Raw genomic sequence first — 24,383 nt, 5'->3', positions numbered from 1 at the left:
TTGGATCAATGGGGAGGCAGGCTAGCAAAGGGGGGTGGGGGGGTTGCTCTCTGTTGCCATAGAGACGGGAGGACAGTGGTGTTGGATACTGTTACTAGGCAGGGGAGGCTGCCTCTGAATGAGGTGAGAGGATGTGGGGTGGTCTGCTGCGGAGGGTAAACAACATCAGAGCTGAGTGCCAGGCTTCTTTATTCCTGCTTGGATTATTTCTCAGGTCAAGTGGAATAATTCACACTTAGAGTTAGAAATGTTAAGAAGTATGTGCCACGTGAAAAAATACAACATTCATTAAATCAATACACAGCCAAATCTGACTTAATATATAACCCGGAAATTAAGGGTTTTGGTCAAATCAATCAATAACAACTATTTAGTGTTGCACAATTCTAGTGCACAGCCTAGTGGTCATTGCTTTGAAGTGCAGCAACATGGTAGACTAATATTACACGGCCCCCTTTCCCCCAAATGACACTTCTGCTCTCTGTAGGTGTCTGCGTTTCTTTAACTTTTTCACAAGCAAATGGGCGCCGTCGTGCGACACGAAGCAGCATCACACTGTAGTCCTTCAGTCTGAGGGAAATATCATCTCATCACACCGAGGCACAAAGTATAATTCACCGGCTGTAACCTTAATTCAGGGCAACAAATAACGTCATCCCTGTGACAAAGATGTAAACCTCTCAAACATCACTGTGAGACTCGAGCGCCACCTAGTGGATTTAAGTCGTAACAGCTTCTTGATCCAGAGCTGCGGTACACTCGCGCCCTCTCCTGGGGAATAACCAGCATGACTTCGTTTACTGTAAATAAACCAGGAAGAATGAATGCAGTGCGAATAAGTTGCTTGTTTCTTTTTTTTAACACTGTTGCTTTGAGCATAAGAGGCAGATTTTGCCACGTGAAAGCCAACAGCTACCCCCTGATACCCCTCTGATTATATTATTACTCACTATACCGCTCAGAAGATGCAACAGGATGCAATAACTTGAGAGGGAAATAAATAAATGAATGTCCGAAAATGCATTTCAATAAATGAACCTCACAGCTGGGACTGCCCAGCTACTTCAAGCCACAGCGGAGCGTCTCTGTGCTGTCCGTGGTGCCGCTCACGGCTCTGCTGTATTCATTCAGTACCACGGACAGCTCACAGCCTCTCTCCGTCTCTGTGCCTGGACGGTTTTATGACTAGTGTGACAGCAAAGAGAGAGAGAGAAATCCGGTGTTTCAAATTCTTATTTTCATTTCATTTTTATTTCATTTAAATTTAAAATAGTTTGAAATGAAAGTTAAGTTAGGGAGAATAGTCACTGTATATGGATAGAGTATGTATGCCCCAAGAGAAAGTGCCTTAAGATGAACATGTTTGTTGTATACTGTAAAATTGTCTCATTTATCCTGATATTGAATTGCAAACTCTCAGATTAATGTCAGAATAAAACAGTCATTAGTCATTGCCTTGGGGTTAAAGGATAACTACATTAATATTTAACTACTATAATGACGAAAGGAGTGCATGCAGATGTGACTCACCTGTAGTGGTTTGAGAGTTTCAACATCGAGCCTAACTGGTGTGAACAATGCTTAATGTTATTTATAAATGTAGTATCTAAGTATGCTTTTTGTTTCCAAACGTTCAGCTCGAGCTGTGTATTTTTTCTTTGTGTGCAGTAGAGGCGTCATTATCTGTATCTGTTCAACCAATGAAATGATCTGTCTCTGTATCCGGATAGAATATCGGACGTGGGCGTGTTGTATTGTTGTATTGTTGTATTTTCTAGCCTAATATTCATTGGCAATACAATCGTTGTCCCTTCAAAGCATCAAATTGATTAAATATTGGCTTATAATTAATTCGGAAATATATTTCCACATCCTCATACTGTACTTTTCATCTCTCGACGCATTATTTGTGCTTTCCTGAATAACGTTTTCGGATACATCCCTAGTGTTAGAGGTGAGGTGGTTGTGTTTTTATGTGTGTGTGTGTTTGTGTGTGTGTGAGGCTGCCTACATGTGGTTCAGTTAGTTAAAGGGTCATGATGAAGTTTCCTCATGTGATACTCTAAGGCTACATCTTGCCTGGGTGGGTTTGACAGATGTTAAATGCTCTTCGGTCGCCCGGGCGTTTATTCGTAGTATTGTTGATCCTCACTTGTTACTTGTCACCCCTAAAATGAAAAAAAGAGGACACATGCACCTCCACCCACTCATAAAATCAACAAAGAGAGGTCTCACAAGTCCACAGCCATCTACACAATGAGCCATTTGCCCTCACTTTTGTTTTTATTGCACACTTTAATCATTTAGTAAACAGATCTTCACAGTAACAATGCAATAGCAGAAAACAGAAGCAAACCACTGTGCGGTGAAGCTTGTTAGGTCTTCAGAGTATTTATAGGTATTTACACTGAGAATATGAAAACCAAAGAGCAGCGCCCGAGGTGATCCCTGTAGTGGGATGAGGCGTTTTAACCCCTTTATCACTTCTCAGACTTGAGTCCAGCCACTCAGGCTTTGCACTGTTTGTAGCTCTGTGAATCCTGTCCAAACTGCCAACCCAAAAAACATTCAAGTACTGTATTTCTGTCATTGCACAGGTACCGGGTCAGCCAGTGCACAGGACTCTTTTGCATGGCACCACTTCAACAACAGAATCAAATAGCTTTGCTGTTCTTCCACCATCTGAACATAATAGTACTCAAAGGAATTTTAAATAGTATCCAAATGCTAAGGTACCTACGGTAAATACGTCCCAACATATAAAGCAACATGAAACAAAACCGTAATCTAGAATCTATTAAACCGCTCTCATTGTTTGTGACGCACCAATAAATAGTCATTTGGACATGAAATCAACAGATAAACTGTAACATTTTGCATTGCATAAATGGTAAAATAATATTATAGCAGACGGCTTTAAATGCATTGGAAAAAAACTGACATACCATTTAATGAACACTAACAAGCACACAGGTCCCTTTGCATTCAGAGTACGTTTGGTTTGGAAAATAGTGTTTTAGTGTTATACCACATGTAGTGCCAGCTAGACTTGCAGGGGAGATGGAAAAGTAAAAAAAAAAAAAAGGAGATACAAAATCAGAATAAGGCAAAGTGAAGGTAATGTACTGTCAAATATGCTTGCACTCAGATTTATGCAGTTCAGAAGTGTGTGATAACATTTTCAGTCGGTCTGTGCCAAGACAAAAAGCTTATGAAGATAGATAAAGAGAACACACAACTCTTATTCTCCTGGTTGTAAGTTATTTGTGGCCTGACTTTTCTTTTTTTCTGCTGATGTGGTTGATTGCAGAAGGTGAAAAACTGAAGAATGTTTCACAAAAAGAAAATAATAACATATCTTGAAACTTCCACGCACTTCCTCAACCTTTTCATACATCGTGGTAACTGATAAAGCTTATTGTCTGACCATATGCTGCACAGTCAGTGTAAGTTCTCGTTTGGTTATGCAATATAATATAATAAAACACATAAAACAAACTGATACCCTCCATGTTCAAAACAAACAAAATCAGAACACAGCAGTGGCTCCTTGATGTCTTATACAACATCTGATAAAACCTAAAACACATCTGTGTGAGCACAGTCTTTCATGGTGTCTAAGGACAGTTTCTTCTATATAAACACACTTAAAAGCAGGTTCCAATAGAGGCAATGATGGCAAGTCTTGGAATTCACTGAATTCAGCTTGATATCAGAAGTGGGACTTTTGGTGCAGCCCCATTGGTCGAACAGCCACAGACAGTGGTCCATTTTTCACGTGCCACTGGTGGTTTCGAGTCTCGCCCTCACTACCTGTGGCCCGGGCTCCTGTGGGTGGCCGTGTCCCCGACTAGATCCTCCTCCACGACATTAACGCGACCTTCTTTCTCTATGCAGCCCGCCAGGACCTGCAGCACCAGCCGGAGCCTGCGGTCCAAGGCCTGGAGGTGACGCTGGATGAGGACAGGGGACAGTCGGTCGCGGAGCAGGGACTCCTCCATCAGGGAGCTCAGCTGGTACTCCTCTTTGGCCAGCAGCTGGAGACGCAAGTAAGTGGATTTCCTCACCCTGGAAACAAGAAACAAATGATAACTGAATACGTTATATTTAATAAAACTATACTCTCTAATATTGCTGTATATCTTATTACTATGATGACAATACAAGAGATATATTCATGTATTTTTCTGGCCTTTATTGGATAAACAAAAGTAGAGATACAGACAGGAAACATCGGGAGGGAAGGCTACAACTACAAACCAGAAACATTACGGTTTTATGGCGTCTTAACCACTAGGCCTCCAGGATGCCTCATATTAATGAATTTCAACATTAATCTGGAATTCACACTTTTCATAAACTACTGATCTTATCGTTCTAGCTGTTTAGAGCTGTAGCTCCAAATGTATACTTTGTCCTTTAGGAGCATTCATCTATCGGTTGAGGACTTTGTGACTGAAGTTGAGGAACCTGAGGGAAGCGCCAGGCAAAATCTCAAGTGGGTTTATCCCTTGAACACATTTCATAGTAATCTTCACATTAGACTTTAACATGTCTTATGTACATGAGGCCTGATGGTGGTGACGGAGGAAGTTGTTGAGATATTTTGCTCTGGCCTAAAGAGTTGGAAGGACTGACAGAAGGACCTGTCGCTAACGGGACAAAGACTCACGAACACAACCATGAACTGTTAGAGGTTCACAGGCAACGTAAAGTCTGACCTGCAGCACTGGCTGAGAGGCACCAGGATGGACAGCTCATCATGGGAGTGTTTTCCAAACCTACGAGGGGTTGGGGATGAAGAAGAAAATATCACAAACACACTTTGCTTGTTAGACAGTAGCCGCTATATATATATATACATATATATATATATATATATATATATATATATATATATATATATAAAATACCCAAGTCTTTGCAAGATGTCACATGCTTATGTATCTGATTTTCATTACAGTGGATGAAACACTTAGTGGTCGTTGAAGACAAACACGTAAAAAGCTTTTACCCTCTTCCGTTGTCTAGGTGAATAATGAAGGTGTCATTTCCAAACTTTTCAAAAGTTTCATAATGATGTCGGTCCATGTTACCTGTGCAAGGAGAGAGAACAGTGGTGAGAAAACGTGATCTTATTCATCTGTAAGTGTAGTATGTTGATATTTGACGTCAGGTTTCATCTAGTCTTACCCATTAAGAAATCAAAGATGGTCATATCCATGATGTCCAGCAGTCGAGTGCCTCGGTCATACGGAGGAGTCTGCTTGACCTCGTCACAGTAATCGGGGTCCACCTCCCACCTGAGAACACACACAAAAGATACATATAAAAGATGCTATCTATATTTAGTCACAGATAGGTGGATGATTACATAATCAGACTCTGGAGTCACGACAGATTCACGAATGTTGTGATTCAGTGTCGTTTCCTTACTCTGCTTTCTTGCGTTTGTGGTAGGAGCGTCTCCAGGGGTTCCTCCAGGTCTTGCGTTTGGCCAGGTTCAAGTCTGGCAGGAAGGCTGCGAGTGAGCCTTCGATCTGGTCCGGTTTACCGCACAGAGCGTGCTCAGTGGAGCAGTAATACGAGCACTCACCGTAGAAGCAGATGTTATTGGCTGAGGAGAGAAAAGAAAACACACTGAGGAGAAAATGATGACAGAGATGTGGGTAAAAGCTCGACAATGAAAAATCAGGGTGGTGCAGATTTTGTGGTCTCGGGGTCAAACACAGGTCACGGAGGTAGGGAAGGGAGTGCTGACCCAGCAGAGACGGTACGTTACAATCAAAGAGAACCTGAGAAGTGTTTCATGTCTCTTTCTACTGAGATGACGTGAACACAGATCAGCTGCTCAAAATAGAAAGCATTTCATTTTAATTTTATATTCTATTTCTGTAAATTGTTTAATAATGATCAAAGACACGTAAACACCAAATGTCTTAATTGATCTACTTATTTTCTCATTAAAAAGCTGTTCTTCATTCCCTCAGTACTGACAGGCTAATCTCTACATTAGCTGCATGTTGACAAAAACAATTTGTTGCATTAATGTTCACCAATAATATGTTATAATATAATATAATAATATGTGTATGAGAAGGTGTAATCTTCTTCTGGCACCCTGACAGCTACTCATGTGTGACAAATGACCTGCTTTGCATAATAACTTTGCATTCATTTGACACACAACATGACTTTCCCTTTGCTCTGAGTGAGACTAGAGTTACAATATCTTGATTTGTTTTGGTGAGTGTCAATTTATAACCATAATCTAGCAACATATAAAAAACAGGGAAACGACTGGGTATTAACGTTGTTGTCATTCAAAATATTTGGACTTTTATAATTTTTTTGTTTTGGTTATTTATTAATTTTTGTTTATATAAAATTATTTCTGAGCTTCTGAGATTAGCTGACGTACAGTGCCACCCTGTGGTGGCTTTTGGCTATGACTCTATTTACACATGCTGGAGAGCATTCTTGCCATTTGTGCTGCCCTGAAGAGCAGAACAGGACATACAAACTCAACTACAGGTAAATAACCCAGTTGTGAAGTGAAGCCAGTGAGATGCGGTTGTTGTGTCCAAATACGATGAGTCATGCAGCCACGTATCTACATCACTGTGCAAAGCTGCAGAGGCTGGCAGAGTTCCTACCTGGTGAGATGAAGAAGGTCCTCCACAGCTTCTTATCTCGAGTCACGTCTCTGATCTCCCTCGTCATGTTGACGAGTCGTCCCGCCACCGGGGGCACTCTCCGGAAGTCAAGGATCCTAAAGAACGAGAGAGATGGAGACAAATGTAATAATTCAATATTTGAAACAGATTTTTAAAGGAAAATGTTACATAGAAGTAATTTGTCTGTTACTGTATTACACAGTGTTTTCCACTTTAGTTTGCCCTGAACAAATGCAGCTACAAAGCGCCTTCAGCCTCCAGCTCATTCTCCCATGGTGCCTCAGGCGGTGCAGATTTGTGTCTCCAGCCGACCAGGAGAGCTCCGAACACCTGCCCTGTCTCATTTAAGCCCCTTCCCTGCTTATCACAATCTGTCTATTGAGGCACATTACCTGCATACTCCTGTAGAAATATTAGGATGTACTCTTGCTCAGCATATGTCCATCATTCTCTAAATGAAGACGGCCCAAAGAAAAAGTGGGACATCAGGATACTTTTTCTTCACAGAAGAATGATGTTTACTGGTTTCCAGTCAAACCTGTCAGCACAGGACTTGATCTTCATCATTTTAGCACACTAGATATTTAATAATTCATCATCTTTACAGAACTTCCTGTCTCCTTTTCCTGATTGGCATCAAAAGCAGCATTTATTGACATCCAACATCCGCTTCCGAACAAAACAAGGACAGAAGAGAAGCGTGTGTTTGCCTACCTCCCACCTATCCCACTGACACACTCTCAAACACAGACAAATACACACCTTTGTGAACCAAAACTACTTAATCACTATGTCTATATTTAGATGGTAAAGTATGTTAATTCTATTCTTCATGGTCTCAAATTGCCCTCCTGCCTCCATCTGTCTGTCTCATTCTTTTCTTATGCTCTTATGTCAGAACACTATACCTATTCAGCCTCTGTTTAGCCTGTCTCACTGTATGTTTGCTATCCAAATGACCCTGACCCGTTTGAGACTGGAGCTAAGCCTCCTGGGAGAGCAGGCGCACACACACACACACACACACACACACACACACACACACACACACACACACACACACACACACACACACACACACAGACAGGCTGGCTGATTGGAACAAAGTTGGCGAAACTTTAGCCCACAGAGGACAGCATTCAGGAGCTGCAAACTGCACCGTCATGTTGGGCCCTGGTGACAAAGGAGCACCTGTGTGTGTGCGCGTGAGAGCACACTCGAGCGTCTATTTGTGTGCACTGCGCCTATCACACACACTCCTGAGTCACAAGGAGTTCACAACAGATGGTAGTATAGCACACTGGCAAAGAGCAGAGGATAAAACCCCCCCCTGAGATATAGAAGTAATTACAGAAAAGCAGTGATGCTATTTATTCCCTTAAATCTTCAGGATATTTTAGCACGTTTCATCACAAATGTCTAGAATTAGAAATCAAATTAAAGAAAGTTTCAGCAGGGCAACATCCTTCTACTCTGCATTCCTGAGTCAATATGAAGCCATAAACTAGCAATAGCTCCGACTGGTATCCAGAGGCTACTGCGGTCAGGCAACTGGACTATAATTCAATGGCAGCCCCGCATGGTGCACGCAATCTAAAAACAAACTGCTCTTTAGGGCTAACAGACACACCTCCCCCCTCCTGCTCTATAACCATGTCCCCGGTGGTAATGGCGTGCCTGTGATTTCCTGTTTAGCTCCATCTTCCTGCCCACGTGAACGCATGCCACTGACCACATCTGAGTGAGAGTGAGTGTGTGTGTTTTTGTGAGCATGTGTGAAGTGATAACCACGCCCTCAGCAGACCTTAAGACGACCTGCGCACCGTTAATCATCCTCCCCCAGAATCCCAAACTATCCTATTTGACTCGTCTTAGTGTTCCTCTGTTTTTTTTTTTTTTGTTTTTTGTCAGCTGAAGCCCGCAGAGTAAAAGGATCATGTGGAAATCAATATACTCAGCAGCAAGTTAAGGAGATGATCCGAGCGCTCGGTGCGTTATCTAATCCCTCATGCACTAAATCCCATTCACATTTTCGCAGCTTAAGTCCATTATGGCACACCTCCGGTTTATAAATGAGGTTAAAGTGTCGGCGTGAACGAACGACGTGTGACCTGTCACTCTTCCTGGAACAGACCGCGAAGGATGATTTAAAAAAAAGAAAAGACGCACTCGGAAAAGATGATAAAACTCACCTGTCCAAGTGAAATGCGGCAATCTCAGCGTTGTGCCTCTCAAAGTCGGAGAAGTAGAAGAAGTCTGGAGGGGTTTCCTGCTCCCGGGTCTGCCTGAAAGATAGAGGTTGAGAAAACATTACACATAACGTCAGCAGGATCATGTTTCAGTCATTTCAGTCATTTCTCATGTTACATACATAAACATAGATAAGAGCAACAAGAGGAAACATGATAAGAATGAGGAATGAGAATAATTAAATATATATATATTTCTATATTGTGTTGAGTGTTGAGAAATGTGAGTTTGTCCTCTCTGGAGCTCTGACTCACCAGGAAGGGGATGACGCTATGAACATATCGTAACAAAGACATCAGTAAGGTCAGTCAAAACAACATCTCTATAATGGGCTTCAGCGTTTCTCCAAATCAGATGTGTTTCAATTTTTTAAGTGCGCCTTCTTTTGATTTGAGACAATTTCTGCTCCTGTCTGAGCAAATCTCCTCAGCTTTCATCAGACTTTCCCGCAGGGTGAAACTCATCTCGGCGTCTGCATCCCTTTCTAGGACAGAAGCTGACGCATGAGACTAGAGCCTGTGTGGACAAGGCTGCTGCTGAAGGGAAGCTGGATGAGACTCTTGCTCACATCCTGCAGTTCCTCCCAGCAACACACACACACACACACACACACACACACACACACACACACACACACACACACTCAGACAGACACCCAGGAGATGTGAATCCCTGCCAACCAAGCCACAGATCTGAGTCAGGAACTGCTAGAAGCCTCTTTGTGTCTGTCTGTCTGTCTCTGTGTCTGTCTGTTCGCTCGTCTGGCAGCAGGATATTATCCCTCCACATTTGCACACTTGCTTTCTCTCTTCCTCACACACACACACACACACACACACACACACACACACACACACACGTAGACACACCTGCCATTAACCTGCTGTAACTGCTCTGCTTGCACACAGTCAGCTAAACCTCACACACACACGTCCTCATACATGCTGCCACTTACTATACCCCCCCCCCCCCCCGCTCTGCCCTGCTTTATCTTTCCTCCACTCCTCCACTCCATTACTGTGGATTGGACTTCAGGGTGCAGCGGTGCATCACCCCCCCCCTCTCTCTCTTCTTTTTTCTCTCCCAATTTTCTTGAAAAGCCAAACCACTGACAACAGAAAATAACCTGTCCTCCTATTCATTGATGTGTCAGGGAAGCAGCCATTTACCCATAAATCATTGGTGCTATTGTGATCCCCCCAGATGGAGGAGGGGATTAATGGTGTTTTTATTTTCGGGGCGCAGGGCAGGGGAGAGCATATACTGTGTAGATGAAAAAGGGGTGGAATAAAAGGTAGCAAGGGCCCTTGGTTTTAAAAAGTGACCTTTACGAGCCGGAGCACTCAGTGCACCTTGGTATCATTCACATATGCCATTATCAAGGCACCTTATCATATATAATCAGCTGCTGAAAAGGCTCAGTTCAAACGCTGAAATGGAGGCTTTTTTGTCACGATTTTGCCACGAGTTGTACACAATAACAGCTTTTACTTTCATAAGTTACTCTGCACGGAAAGTCAGTAAGAAAGAGAGACTACAGTTTGAAACTTGTGTTTGTCTTCAGTTGGTTGCTATAATGATGCGTTTCCTTCCGAGCTATTCCACCATATATGATTTCACTTCCCACTATGCAAAATGTGTAACATAAACCTGACTGACAGGTATTAGAGGCTTTGGTTGCCATGGTCACCAGGATGTAGAAAGCAATTTCCTGTCAGGGAGGAAGCTCCTTTGAATTTTGAATGTAGGCAGGTAGGTTTGTGGTGTGAAAAGGCCATAACACACACACACACACACACGCTGTAAAAAAAATGACAAACAAATTTCCCCTCACAGTTATGTACACACACACACACACACACGCACACGCACACGCGCACACACACACACACACACACACACACACACACACACACACACACACACACACACACACACGAGTGAGTGTCCTTGATAATAAAAGCCCCTTTATCTGAAGTAGACTGTGATTAGGCTACAGCAAATGTACTCTACGTAGTTCAGCACAATCTTCGGGAGTGTGTGTGTGTGTGTGTGTGTGTGAAATGATGAAGCTGAACTGCTTGCCGATGTGGACTCAGTTTGTGCTGACTCTGCAGTTTTAATGCTCTTTCATGAGCTTAGACCTGCACAGTGGAGGGTTATATTAGAGAGATGGGAGAGGGGGGGGGGGGGGGGGCGAACACAACAACAGCTGTGGCCCAGAGTCTGCATACACACTCGTCTTTCCTTTCTCTCTCACACACAAAGTGACGGTGCATGTTGGTGACAGAGAGAGGGCAGCAGAGACAAACCCAGCGAGAGGAAATGTACACGTTAACCACTTCCATGTCGCGTCGGAGAAATAAGCAACACTTTTCTCATGTTCGTGCTGACAGAAGACGTAACAGCATGCTGTGTGTAAACAAACCATACAATTCATACTCCCACTGACCCAGTGCTGTAATGGCATCTTGCTACTGATCCAACATAGACAATGAGAGACAGAGACAGAGAGGGCGCATGGGAGATCTGTCATCTACTGGTTAATCCACAGCAGATTTCAGCCCCCCACTGACAGGCGTCTTTGTCTCTGTCTGGCCCTCCTGTGTCCTGTGTGAGTGAGTGTGTGTAAATGTGTGTGTGGCTAAAGAAAGCATGGGGAGTGCTTTGCTATGAGATCTGGGTATATGCAACTGCAACACTGGTACATGCACACATACACAAATTAAAAGATCTTCAACATAAAATGTTAACTCTTGGTGACTTCAGCATTCAAATGTCACTATCAGTCAGTAAGAGACATTTTTGGAGACATTGTTTAGCTGTCCAGTCAGCAACTTTACTGTTTTGGTTCACTCTCACAGCTCTCATAGTGTTACATACCTGCACAGCACCAAACAGCCACAGACACAGTTAACGACTAGCTGGTGAACACAGCGGGGAATTTAGATATTTCCCTCAGGTGGTGGAGACCAGAAACCGAGCTAAAAGAGAGTGACTGCTGAACTTACATTCAACAGGTGACCAGAAACACGACTCCAAATGAATGCTAGCGTTGCTCAGTAACCGCTGGATGTCTAAATAAGCAAATGTTTGCTAACTAGTTTGCCATATCAATATGTCAGTGACGTGTGTTCACAACTTGTTTCTGCCCCCAAGTGGCCAGAAACGTAATTACAGGTTTAAATTACAGAATCAGATCACGACAAGAACTTAACTTTCTTAACTTGAAAGGACATGGAAAAGAAACATTTTTTCAACCGCTGATGGCAGCTATAAAATGTTCATATATGAGTGCCAGCACTTTCTTTTTGAAGAGACAACGGAGAAATAATTCTCGTTGTCTGATCAGCATTTCTCAAGTTTTGAACATGCGTTGACATTTTGTTTGCTTTTCCCCCACAAACACGCAAACATTACCGTAATGAGCCGCAGACCTTCACTCATCCAAGTCAGTGGGTGTAACTCACAAGACAGCGAGCCGTCTGTTCAAATGTGTTTGTGGGGTTTAACTTGTTCGGATGTGACTACATGAAGAGAATAGCAAGAAGAAAATATCAGCATGCAGCTTATTGTTCCAAATAATCTAGTTTTCCAGAAGGATGAGAGGGGATTCAGGAATATTAGACCTTGCTTAGTTTTTTCTCTCCTTTGATTTACCAAATCTGTTTGGTTACCGTGCAGCCAAATGAAATTCCCTCTCGCCAGCCTGACCCTACTTAACACCAATTATCAAGCATCCAGCAGCTTCTCTCCTCCGTCCTCCTCTCCTTTTTTCTTCCACTTATTCCTTTCATGTACCCTTGTCCACGTATGCGTCCCGTCTCTGTCATTCCTCCTCTTAATCTCTTCCCTAACTTTTCTTTTCCCACCAATCACCTTCTTGTTTTTCCCTCAGCACTTTTTTCATTACGGCAAAACAAAGACAATAGATTTTCTTTTACAAACGACTTAAACCAAAGTATATACCGTTTTCCCTCCCTCTTGACTTTATGTTTTCAGATGAGCTGCACTACAGAATGCCTTATCTGCTGTGGAATAGTTCGCTGAGCGTCTTGTTCGTGTATGAGGGTTTTGGAGCAAAGCAAGTGATCAGTGTGATACATTCAGGACACTCGTGGGTAAATGGCCCCTTGTAGAGTACTCACAACACCTCTCAAGGTGACAGACAGGTGGAGGGATGGAGGACCGGATAAAAGATTGTGAGATAAAACCTCTTCAGCCTGGTGAGTTGTGTCAGAGGGCGCTTGTCTGTCAGCAGCACTACATGCAGACGTATCAGAGAGAGGACTGTCAAGGCTGTATGCGTGCGTGCTTGTGTTTATATCTACAAACTGTGTGTGTACATAGACGTTTTGTGTGCATTTCTGAATCTGTGTCTGCTTATTTCTCTTTATTTTCCTCCACGCATGCCGCTTCCTCCAGCATCGGTATCGGAGAGGGATCTGAGAATCGGCCCAGAGCCCCGAGGTAGCTGTCTAGATTGAATTTCAAATCGATGTTACACAAGTTCTGTTCTAGCCTCAGCTATTTTCAACACACAGGGTGAGGCACCGCCAGGAGGGAAAGGCAAGCTATCTGCATGTGTGGGAAGCAGTATGGGCGATATTATCATAAGAATGCTAGGAAAAAAAAGACTTGACTTGAAGGAGATGGATGACGGCCTATAAGTCAGTGCTTCAATTTGAAAGTTAGTTGACGACTGAGCAGGAGCTTTTTGCTGCATTAAGTATTCAGTATGTGCAAGTGTAGAGGTGCAAATATCTATTGATTGATCTTTTATCAGAGTAGGGTGCCCTGGGGAGTCATCAATGATCAGCATTAAAGATATGAGTCATTAAAGGGACCATTATGAAGGAAATGCAGCAAGCGTTACATGTTGGTAGTGATTTGTCCTTCATAAACTTCATCCCATGGCCCCTGAGAATTCTCAATTCTGATTGGCTGGAAGGTGTGCATTAACTTTTAGTAACAGCACAGTATAACTGGAACACCTGTGACGTACATGTTCTAAATAAAGTACTAAATAAATGTGCCGCATGGCAGCAACATTGAGCCTCAAGCTAAAGAGTTTGGAGCGAGAGTAATTTGTGTAACCAACAACAACAACAGAGAAAAAAAAAAAGCATAAAGTCCAAATCACGTAATGGTAGGAGGAGGAAAGACTTCAATAAGGAGGAGATAAGACTTAAATAGAGGACCTAAATTACATTTAGCTGGTAGCTTGAGTTTGAGGGATAGCTGCAGGGGGAAGGAGAAAGGACCAGAGAGGAAATGCGACCAAAACGTATCTCCACTGAAGAGACAGGGTTAGGGTTAATATTGTGTGGCGCTAGTCTCTGTTCTAGAGATTGAAAACAATAAGTAAATTGCTCTGCTGGTTTCAAAACGTTTCAGGATTATAAAAGGGATTATATGTGAATCCCTTTCTGTTTAGCTGCATGTTACCAATGCAAATAGGAATTCTGACGCTTTAAAGAGACTTTATTTCAGGGTGTTTAAAACTGAAAAGTGAGAGCAAAATTAGCCGCATGTTGTATGTGTACATTTACGATTGATATTTGGTGGTTATTTGCCACCGCGTCATCCATTACAATGGCTATGGACCATAGCCTACAACTTGTTGGATATTAGCCCTTTATTTATGTAAACACTACAGAACTGTGCAAAAAGTCATAATTTAATATGTGTTGATCAATCAAATTCAATGTGACAATTTTTCCAGGTTGATGTGGATTAAAGCTTAATATAATACATTCAAAAGTAAATTCTTGCAAAGCTACTTAGCAAATTACAAAGAAAGTAACAGAGTGTCTGACTTTCCCTTAAAAAGTCAAATGCTGTTCTCTTATCTTCCAATTATCTCATTCAGGTTATCTCACATATTCCTCCTTTCCCAATTATCTCCAGCTCCCTCGCTCTTTCTGACCTTCTGTCTGTATTTCTGTCCAGAATCTGAGGCCTTGAGTTTGGAGTCAAAGTGTCCGGCTTTGAGGGAGGCTGCACGGCTGTGGCCTAGGTCACTATCTGTGACCACCAGAGCTCGCTGGCACACCTTGAGATCGATGATGGAAACCATCAGAACTACTGAAAGTTATGTGTGTGAGAGAGACAGAGAGAGAGACTATCCAACTGTCTCATCTGGCCAGATGGCTGAGAGTCCCTGTCTGTATATGTCAGGGATCAGACCATGGCTTATGGGTCTGCAAAGCCCTCCTGCTCTCTAACTACCCTCTGTGCATGCAGTTTAACAAGGCGGACTACACAGGGTGCAGTACTACTATATGACTACTGACAGGTTGGAGATCAGGGAATAAAAGCCCAACTTCAAAATGAAAATATGAACAATCATGATCAAAATTTGATGTGATTTGTCAGTGATTGAAAGCCCCTTTAAAGCCCCTTTAATGCCCTGAGGGGGATTAGTGCACATACAATCAAAGACACATTAAGCACATTAACAGTACAGTACTTCATAAATAGAAAATGAGTTTTAGTGCCCACAAGCTCTCTCCTCTCGTTCAGCAAAGGTTTTGCCTGGGAGAGACGTTATTTCCAAAAGATGACTGTCAGTTCTCTCTCTCTCATAGTGAGATGTCAAATGAACACTTCTTCTTTGCTTCTGATTTTCCGAACAGAAAAACATGTTCTGGAAATGTCAAATTTCTTTTAGGTTATCCACTAAAGTCAGCATCTGAATAAATAAGCTAAGCAATTACATTTGTTTCAGTTTACAACTTACACCTCAGACATGCTTTAAGACATATAAAATCTGACTTTACATGTGTGTACGTATCAAATAACTCCCCATGTTTCAGCTATGTAGGCTGAATCTCAGTTCCTGCACCTCAGTGTCTCTCTGCTCTACATTACTCTTAGAGCTATTTCTGAAATGGCTGTGATTTTTTTATTTTATTTTTTTTTTTCCTGCTGGCCTTAATTGACTGGTGTGTCATATTCAGCTGTGTTCCCCTGGGCCTATCGCTCCATGGAGCTCCACAGAGTGCTGCGTTTAAAGGCCTGAAATCGCTGTGAAGACCTGATGCAAAGCTGCAGAATTATATCTGGGCTTTTGGGATCCCTTCCCTACAATCGTCTTAACGGGCTCCCACGAGTCGCGAGCGCACTTGGAATGTGTATGAAAGAAAGAAAGACCGGAAATCTTATTAGTATCACTGTGTATTTTTCATTTTCATAAAGCCACGTTTTGGTGAATGCATTAGCGCTTTTCCATGTCAAAGTAAGTGTTGTGCTTGTCACTTGATAAGCGCCTTCACTTTGGCTTTCAGTAAGAAGTGCCACCGAATGGCAGCTTTCTGATATCAATGGACTAAATGTTTGATGACTCAACCGCTTTTCAATTGCATTTCATTCACTCAGAATAATCAGAAAATAGACCTCAGTACAGTTTTTGTGACATTACAACAGCTTAACATAAGAAGTTTTTTTTTCCCTGGCGACAGATGTTTGAGAAAAAAAACAGATTATTGTTGTCAATCTAATTATGAAAATTGGCATCTTTTCCTTTCAAAAATAGACGTGTGGATCATTTTGTATCAGGAATATTACTGACTCTTTACATTACAGGTATTTTAACACACTATGTAATTGATAACACACACATAATATATTTAAGGCAATTCACTTCTGCACACTTCTCTAAAATGCATAGCGTGAGGTGAGGTGCAGATACACAGAAGAAGAAGAATGATTAAAAACAGGATTGATTTTGATGGTTTAGCGTGGCAGTAATGTGCATTTACTGTAGGTTCATATGCTGGACTAATACGGCTTTCATGATTTCATGTATGAAATGTATGTTGTGTGTGCATGTGTGTGTGGATTAAGGGGGATTATATATTCTTATACACTTGAAGGATGCGATTTATGGTTTCCCTTCTTTTTGTCTCTCTCCGTCGCTCCCACACCGTCACCCACAACAAACAGAAACTGCGCATCAGGTTTATCCTCAACAATCAGGAGTGTTCCAGCAACACAGAGCACACACACTTCCTTCGTCATATTTACATATCCATCCACAGAGGATTAACCGTTTTCAATAGCACAAGTCTGAGGCAATCCTTCACAGGGTGCGCAATTCATGACAGGCTTTGCACAGGATATGAAGTATGAATTATGCAGAACATACACAAACATCAAGGGTATTCTTGGGTCAACAGTGATTAGATGTCAAAATGCACAAGCTTGGGGATGTTTAGAACAATAAGCTTCAAAATGTGGCAGAGTAGGTTGACACTGCAGCTTTCCTCAGTATATTTTTCTACATAAATACCCATGTTGTGTCTTGAACAGCAGTTTTTTTTAAGGCCAACCACCTGTTTCAAACAAGTCTCCCAAACTTTGACAGCTATACCAAACTGAGCATCCTAACCAGACAATCCACCGTAAAATGAGGTATATTAAGAGTCCCTGGGAATGTATTTCCCCTCCACACTACCGCAAACATTACACCCTAAAGTGTTACAAAGAGCATTTATGATGTAGAAGAAGGCACTAATACACACGAACAGGGGAGCACAGTCCCTCTGCGATCAATTCCAGCAGGAAATTCCTCCAGAAAGCCTCTACCAGTTGTCTCTATCCCTCATAGCTCCAGAGGTTGTGAGAGAAAGAGGGAGTAGATGGGGAGGGACTAACGCTTCAAAGAACCGACAGCCAGATCCAAACTGGATAATGTGGGAAAAAGTAAAAGATGGCATCCACCTTTACACTTCTGGTCTTACAGATGCAACAAAAGGTGCAATAAAGGCCAACATTATTTCCATAATGAAAACAAACTGGAGAGCTCTCAGCCTGTTCGGATCAATGGAGATTTTAAGAGCTTTCCCCCGTATGAGTGTGTGCGTGCAAGTTTTTGTTTCTGCCTGCACACAAAATCAATGGGCATTACCGTGAGTCTTCATCTCACAGGGACTGAGTAACAAGCCCTGGTATTCAGCATAACATGTAAGCTGAAGCTGATGAGAGGAGGGAGAAAAAAAAAATCCCACTCTGAGCGTGTCAGTAAACTGCAGAGCCAGCGAAAAGTAGTCTCTCCACTCAGACTGAGGAGGATTTGGGGAGAGATGCACAATGTGGCTACACTTCATGGGTATCTCCTCTCAGTCCAAATTCCCTGTATTTGTTCTCTGATTTGACTGTCATCTGAAACATGACGGGTAAATAAAAGGGTGGAGGCTGCCATGTCTTAAGTTTGAACCACTTTAATTGGAGCCATGCTATGTTTCTAGGACGGTTGCATGCTTTCTCTTTGCCGTAAAATAAATGTGAGGTTATAAAAGGCTACAAGGAATCTCTGACCGGGGTGAAAATACAATCATGTTCTCCTCATGGGATGAGATTCAAAGCAGATTCCCAGAGTGGAAATTGGCAGATGACTGGGCCAGAATGAGCGCTGAGGAAAAGGAGACTGAAATACCTGCCAAAACCATATAAATCATCCCCTTTTAAAGTGGGAATCTTCACTGAGAGGCTCTGCGTAGAGGTGCATCCTCCAAACTAGCCTGCGGTGCAGACCATTAAGAATTTATTTGATTATCGCTAAGTAGTTGCTGAACAGCAAACACCAATTAGACCAAATTATGTTAAATCCAGGGAAGCATTAATTTTCCAGACACACACACACACACACACACACACACAGGACATGGAGTGTGTCTGAATGGTTTGAGCCAAGAGAAGTTAATTGGATTGTGAGTAAGCATTTTGGATGTCCATTATCTTTGCCCACCCCCGTGGGGGGGTGAATATCTTGAGGTGTCTCATCCAAACCAATCCTATTATCTTGACCCAAAGATAAGAAAAATACACAAACACACACACACACACTCTCTCTCCCATATACATACTGTATAAAACCATTTTTAATATCACCTGCTGCAGCTGTTAGAGATCTCTGCCTCTCCCAAAAATGATCTTCCCATCTCTCTCTGTCCTTCCTCAGGCAGTGTTCAGTGTGGATGACCCTGCCACCTTAAGGTGTCGTAGCCAGGCAGCCATGTATCCACATTTCCATCACTTTCCTCCCTCTTTTTTTCCCCCTCTCTCCCTTTGTCCTCCTTCTGATTTCCTTTTCCTGAAGGACACTGTGGCTGCTGGCCAGTCACTCCCCTCCCCATCTGTGTTTACTTAAACTGAACATGGACACACCACAAAAGCAGATAAAGACTGTCAGATGCAAACAAGTACACACACACACACAGATGCACACAGCGGCAGATCCACAGAGAAGCTTGGCAATCATTTATTTTTGACTGTGACTGAAGACTTTAATCTATAACAGGCCAGAATGGCTTGAAAGACTTGGTGCCATTTCCCCCTAATTAGTCCAATGTGAGACTTGTTAAAATGCCATATTCCAGCAGCACATGACTGATGACAGAGCAGCGCCTGATTTAGTAGTTCTGTCTTTCTTTAGCTCCCTAATGAATGTGTTTATTAATTACCTGAGAAGCTTTGGGGTAGTCGCAACAACCTGTTCTGTTCAGTGCTAAAAGTTACAAGCTCCTGCAGCTCATCCATCACTACGTTCAGCTCAGAGATCGAACAGCTCAATTTTTTTTTGCTGGCTGTCAGTTATTTTAAAACTTACTACATAAAACTCAAAACTTCGATACCTCGACCAAAGAAAGCAATCAGAAGAGTCTTTCCAGAGAGCTATTTTGCAGGCAAGGCCCCCAAATCGAGGCATGGCTGTTTGTGCTTTGTTTCTCCCATAGCTGAACTTTTCTATTTAGACCTGTCAACAGTCTTGTTGTGCTCTGTGGTTTGTGGTCAGATGCCGTTTCCTAAATAGAAACCATCTATCAGAGGCTAAGTGGTGGCTGAGAGATGTCATTGTGGTCATGAGTGGGTGACGGCGGTGAAGGAGGAAGTGGTGAAACCACTGGAAAAACAGTTCCAAGGGTTGCATTTATCCTTGTGTAAGAGCTAAGTGGGATGGAACGAGTCCAGTCCGCTTGAGGATGAATAGAGTTAATTTGTATGTGAAAGGAATGAGGAGGAGACTGAGGATGTCTTCACATTAGAACCAAGAATACATTTCTGACACATTTCTGTACATTCAACATCTATCTAAGACATCCACTCTCAAGATACATTACAACACATTTCCAGTGCCCTAAGTGATGCTCACAATGAGAAGAAAGTGAAATGAAACATAGCGTATCGTGAGGCACTGCCCATGCATCATCGTGTGACGGCTGCATTTTGTAATGTGACCTTTAATGTCGCTGCAGACTGTGTCCCAATGCATCATCTTGTAATGATGATGTGTTGTTGGTGTATATACCGCACAAGTGGGCACAACAACATGAACATCTTACAATATAATGGAATCCAATACTCCACACTACAAAACAACATCCTAAGAAATAAGCATAAAGTTGAATCAAGACCTCTGTGATGCTACTTAAGTCTTTTTTGCACTGGACAGCGTTAAGACTAGGTGGCATATTTTGTTTTAGCCACACTGGCGGCATGACTCTAGGGACGGCAATGACAGGCTGTTGGTCCACCTCCACATGAAATATGAAATATCTCAACAACTATTCGATGGATTGCTATAAAATTTCGTACAGACATTCATGGATCCCAGTGCGTAAGGCCTACTGACTTAGGTGAAAATGTATTGAGAGCTATTGGATTCATTGCCATAAAATTTGGTACAAATATCCAAAAGGAAGGAGCCCCAAGGATGAATCCTAATGACTTTGATGATCCCCTGACTTTTCCTGTTGTGCCACTAGGCTGTGGTTTTAGTATATCTTGACAATTCTGTATGGATTGCTATAAAAGTTTGTACAGACATTCATGCCCCCCTCAGGTTGAATCGTCATAACTTTGGTGATCCCTTAACTTTTCATCTTTTCATGTTTAGCGCTAATAAGCAAATGCAAGCTAAGATGGTGATCATCAACATCAGCATGTTAGCATTGTCAAAGTGAGCATGTTAGCGTGTTGACATTAGCATTTAGCTCAAAGCACCGCTGTGCCTAACCCTCATGGAGCAGCTAACGTGGCTGAAGACTCTTAGCTTTGTAAATTTGTTAAGTTGACCTCAGAGGCAGAATCAAAGAGAATTTAAGGCATTTTTGATCTTGTCGTACTCAGGTTGCTAGACCCACCACCTGCCCATCGGTTGACCGTCCCACTGGGAAGACAGCTGTTACTAATGGTCAGTTTGCTCCTGTCTGTGGATACACACAGTCTCTGTCCTTGTCTACTAATGCTGCTCTGTCATGACCCTAAAGGGATGCAGAACATGGGCAGATTGTCTAGTAGCAGAACTAGTTAAATGGTTGTGGATGCTTTTCTTTTCTCAGATGTAAAAATAAATAACATCTTGGAACTGAAAATCAATCTGTGCAGTTTCATATCTCTGAGATTCCACTAGCTTTCCTTTTGTGAACAAACTTCCCAGCAGCAGAAACACTGAAGACTGAGAGTCTCCCTGCACCTCCAGCACAGAGGCTCTTCTGTTAGCATCGCTGCCGGCCAGAGCTGCAAAAAAGGAGGGTGGGATGGGTGACCCAGGCAAGCCCCTGGATCAGGTTCCTGCCTCCATGGCCCGGTGATACCAGACCTGGCCACCGCGGCCCCTCCCACATCCTGCCCTGACAATGGGCAAAGCTATGGAGAACCCTCCTCTGGTTTAATTGGTAGACAATGATTGCATTCTCCACCCCCCCTCCACTGGCCTCTGTCAGGGGAATAGGGGAGTCACACACAGCCTAATTGCCACCTTGCATGTGACAGGCTTAGACAAGCACGGGCCTGGCCCACAATGGATGTATTAACCTCTGTGCATGCTATCACAAAGGCCCAAGTTACAGAGCCACAATGTTCTCTCTCTTTCTCTCTGTCGAAGAACTGTTGTTTCATTCATTCGGCTTGGAGGGACATTCAGGTGGACTGTGATAGATCTACCTGGGAAAGGCTGTTATCTAAGGACTGCGCTCAGTTGTAAGGGGTGGTGCAGTGCGTGTGGTCCCATTGTTAAGGGGCAACGGTTGATTTAGTGACAAAGTAACAAGGAAGCATGTGTGCTCTGTCATTTTCAGACTGCTGTAATGAAAAAAAAGAAGAAGAATCATCCCCTTTTTGTCTGTCTAAGCCCAAACAATTATCCTCATTACAGCCTCTGAGAAAGACTAAAAATTGAAAACATCAGGACCATTAGCAAGAGTTTATGTCGCACAGCAAGTTGTTGTCTAACTTGTCAGGATAAATTGCTAAAAAGCAAGGTCTTAATCACAGATAGTGTCTTCACCAAAGCACTTAGATGACAATTAGCCTTTGAGAATTCCCCTTAATTAAGTGCAGCGTTCCTGAGTGCTCATTTAAGGTAACCAACCAGGCATATTTTGTGTAATTTCAGCAGATAGTCCTGCTGAAGGTACGCAAAATGCCCCCACCATAACTCAAGGTTTGCCTTTCTTCACCTTGTAAAAACAAATGCTCTTCTGGGACGTCTAGAATTCACCTCCTGGAGGGAAGTGAATTTTCAGCATTCCAGACAAATGCGGCAGCGACATTCCTAGTGGGAAGTTTAGGAATTCCCCCCGTACAGTATTTTAGACTATAATGATATGTTAGGATGGCTGAACAACATAACCACGCACAGCAGTAACAAAAACAGAGTCGGGAAACCACAACAAGCATGCACAATTGCAAAAATGTGATTCTCTTGGATGTGGTGCAACACAGAGGAGCACACACGCTCTGGTCCACAGCCACACATCCACAGGCATGGACACAAACGCACAAAGACACACATACACCGGTCTGAGATTCAAATATCAGGACCAAACCTTTTGGTTTGAAGAATCAACAGACTTCTTGATGTAGTCATGTCATCAAATATCCATCCTTTCAACTTACTGTACGTGCGTAAGATTGATTGTAGGAAACCTAATCTGACAACCACCACACTGCTCAAGGTGTGTACAGTTGATGCAAGCTGGTGACGCAACATGTTCTCACCACAAAGTTACAAAACAATCTACTTCATTTCAAAATATACACTTATACTTACACCCATAGCGCAAACTATTTTATTAATGTTTCTTTAATATTCCTCATGTAAACTGTAACTGTAACTGTAATGTTATAAATAATAGCAATGATGGTCAAAACTATACAAAAATAACACACGGGTTGTAAGAAACTAGATTTTCCTTTAAGCATATCTGGTGGTTGTTTATGAGCTGATTCAACACTGACATGATATGGCACATTATTTTATAAGAAGATGCTACGCTGAGGTATGACTTTGGCTGCCAATGATTGAGGTCATTACCCATAATCCAGAACTACACACACACACTCATAGTATCATCTCCAGCAACTCAGTTGGCCTGTAATCACATTACGATTAGGGTACTCACGGCTCTGCCACATTACACTGTGAGTGCATAAACACTTGTTAGACGGAGAGAGAAAACTGGAGCTAAAAATACAGAGCAGAGAGGCTGCGAACGGAGGATAGGGACAAGCCGAGGATTAGTACCGCCTCAGCAAATCAAACAAACAAGTCAAAAAAAGGAGCATGAACGAGAGGTGGAGACAGAGAGAGGGATGGACAGAGAGAGAGAGAGAGACAGAGAGAGAGGGGGAGGAAGGCAGGGATGGTGATGAAAAATGCCACTTCCTCAGGAGCTGACCTAGTAAAACATTCATGAGAGATGTCTTTATGTGAAGCGTATGTGTTAGAGAGGGGAGGGTGTGAGGGGAGTTTAAGGCTTGGGAGTCTATAATAAGACAGTCCTCTGTGTTTCAGTGTGTTGGGAGTGTGTGTGTAAAAAAAAAAAGAAGAAGTTATTTCTGATTTGAGATGATACACAGACTCGTTCGGTGCCAGATGCGACACCGCCGACCTCTGAAATCAAGAATAGACACAGACAAACCACACAAGAGTGAGACACAGAGAGAGAGAGAGGAAGATGAAAAGATGTAGCGTCTTTTGAGAACATCCAATGAATGAGTCTTGGTGGTAATTATGACAGATGTGAAGGATATAAAATGACTGATTGCAGAAGTTTCAAGTGTGTGGTTCTGCACCCAAACACACACACACTTAAATGGCGAGACGTAATTAGATAATAAGCAGAACACACACACATGATTGACACTTCAATTAAAACACCACACACACTGAAATTCTGCAGTAGACTTTATTAAGACTTCACAGTGCTAACTCAAAGTCAAATAGTGTGTAGTGTGTGTGTGTGTGTGTGTGTGTGTGTGTGTGTGTGTGTGTGTGTGTGTGTGTGTGTGTGTGTGTGTGCTGATGACTAGGCAGATGTGACAAACCACTGAATGCAGCTGGTTACTGTTAAAGCATCACACTAATTAACCGGCTCATCTCACAGCCTTGAAGAGGTTAACGCATCACAACGCCCACACACTGACTACACTGGACACACACACACACAC

General features: G+C 42.6%; 1 protein-coding gene across 2 annotated transcripts in view; it reads right to left on the bottom strand.

Annotated features, from left to right (window-relative positions):
- Window positions 1-3,809: 3,809 nt before the first annotated feature.
- The window catches only part of fam20ca (FAM20C golgi associated secretory pathway kinase a), a 33,044-nt gene continuing 12,470 nt past the window's right edge, over window positions 3,810-24,383 (bottom strand). For both annotated transcript variants that reach the window (XM_070923253.1, XM_070923254.1), the window contains 7 exons: window positions 8,870-8,962; window positions 6,657-6,772; window positions 5,437-5,617; window positions 5,194-5,303; window positions 5,015-5,096; window positions 4,722-4,781; window positions 3,810-4,068 (listed from right to left, as the gene is read on the bottom strand). In XM_070923253.1, coding sequence (XP_070779354.1) covers window positions 3,810-4,068; window positions 4,722-4,781; window positions 5,015-5,096; window positions 5,194-5,303; window positions 5,437-5,617; window positions 6,657-6,772; window positions 8,870-8,962 — 901 coding nt within the window. The remainder of the gene's footprint in view (window positions 4,069-4,721; window positions 4,782-5,014; window positions 5,097-5,193; window positions 5,304-5,436; window positions 5,618-6,656; window positions 6,773-8,869; window positions 8,963-24,383) is intronic.

The sequence above is a fragment of the Enoplosus armatus genome, chromosome 17 (assembly GCF_043641665.1).
Source record: "Enoplosus armatus isolate fEnoArm2 chromosome 17, fEnoArm2.hap1, whole genome shotgun sequence".
In the NCBI taxonomy this organism is placed as follows: domain Eukaryota; kingdom Metazoa; phylum Chordata; class Actinopteri; order Centrarchiformes; family Enoplosidae; genus Enoplosus; species Enoplosus armatus.
This window is presented reverse-complemented; position numbering and strand designations above follow the sequence as displayed.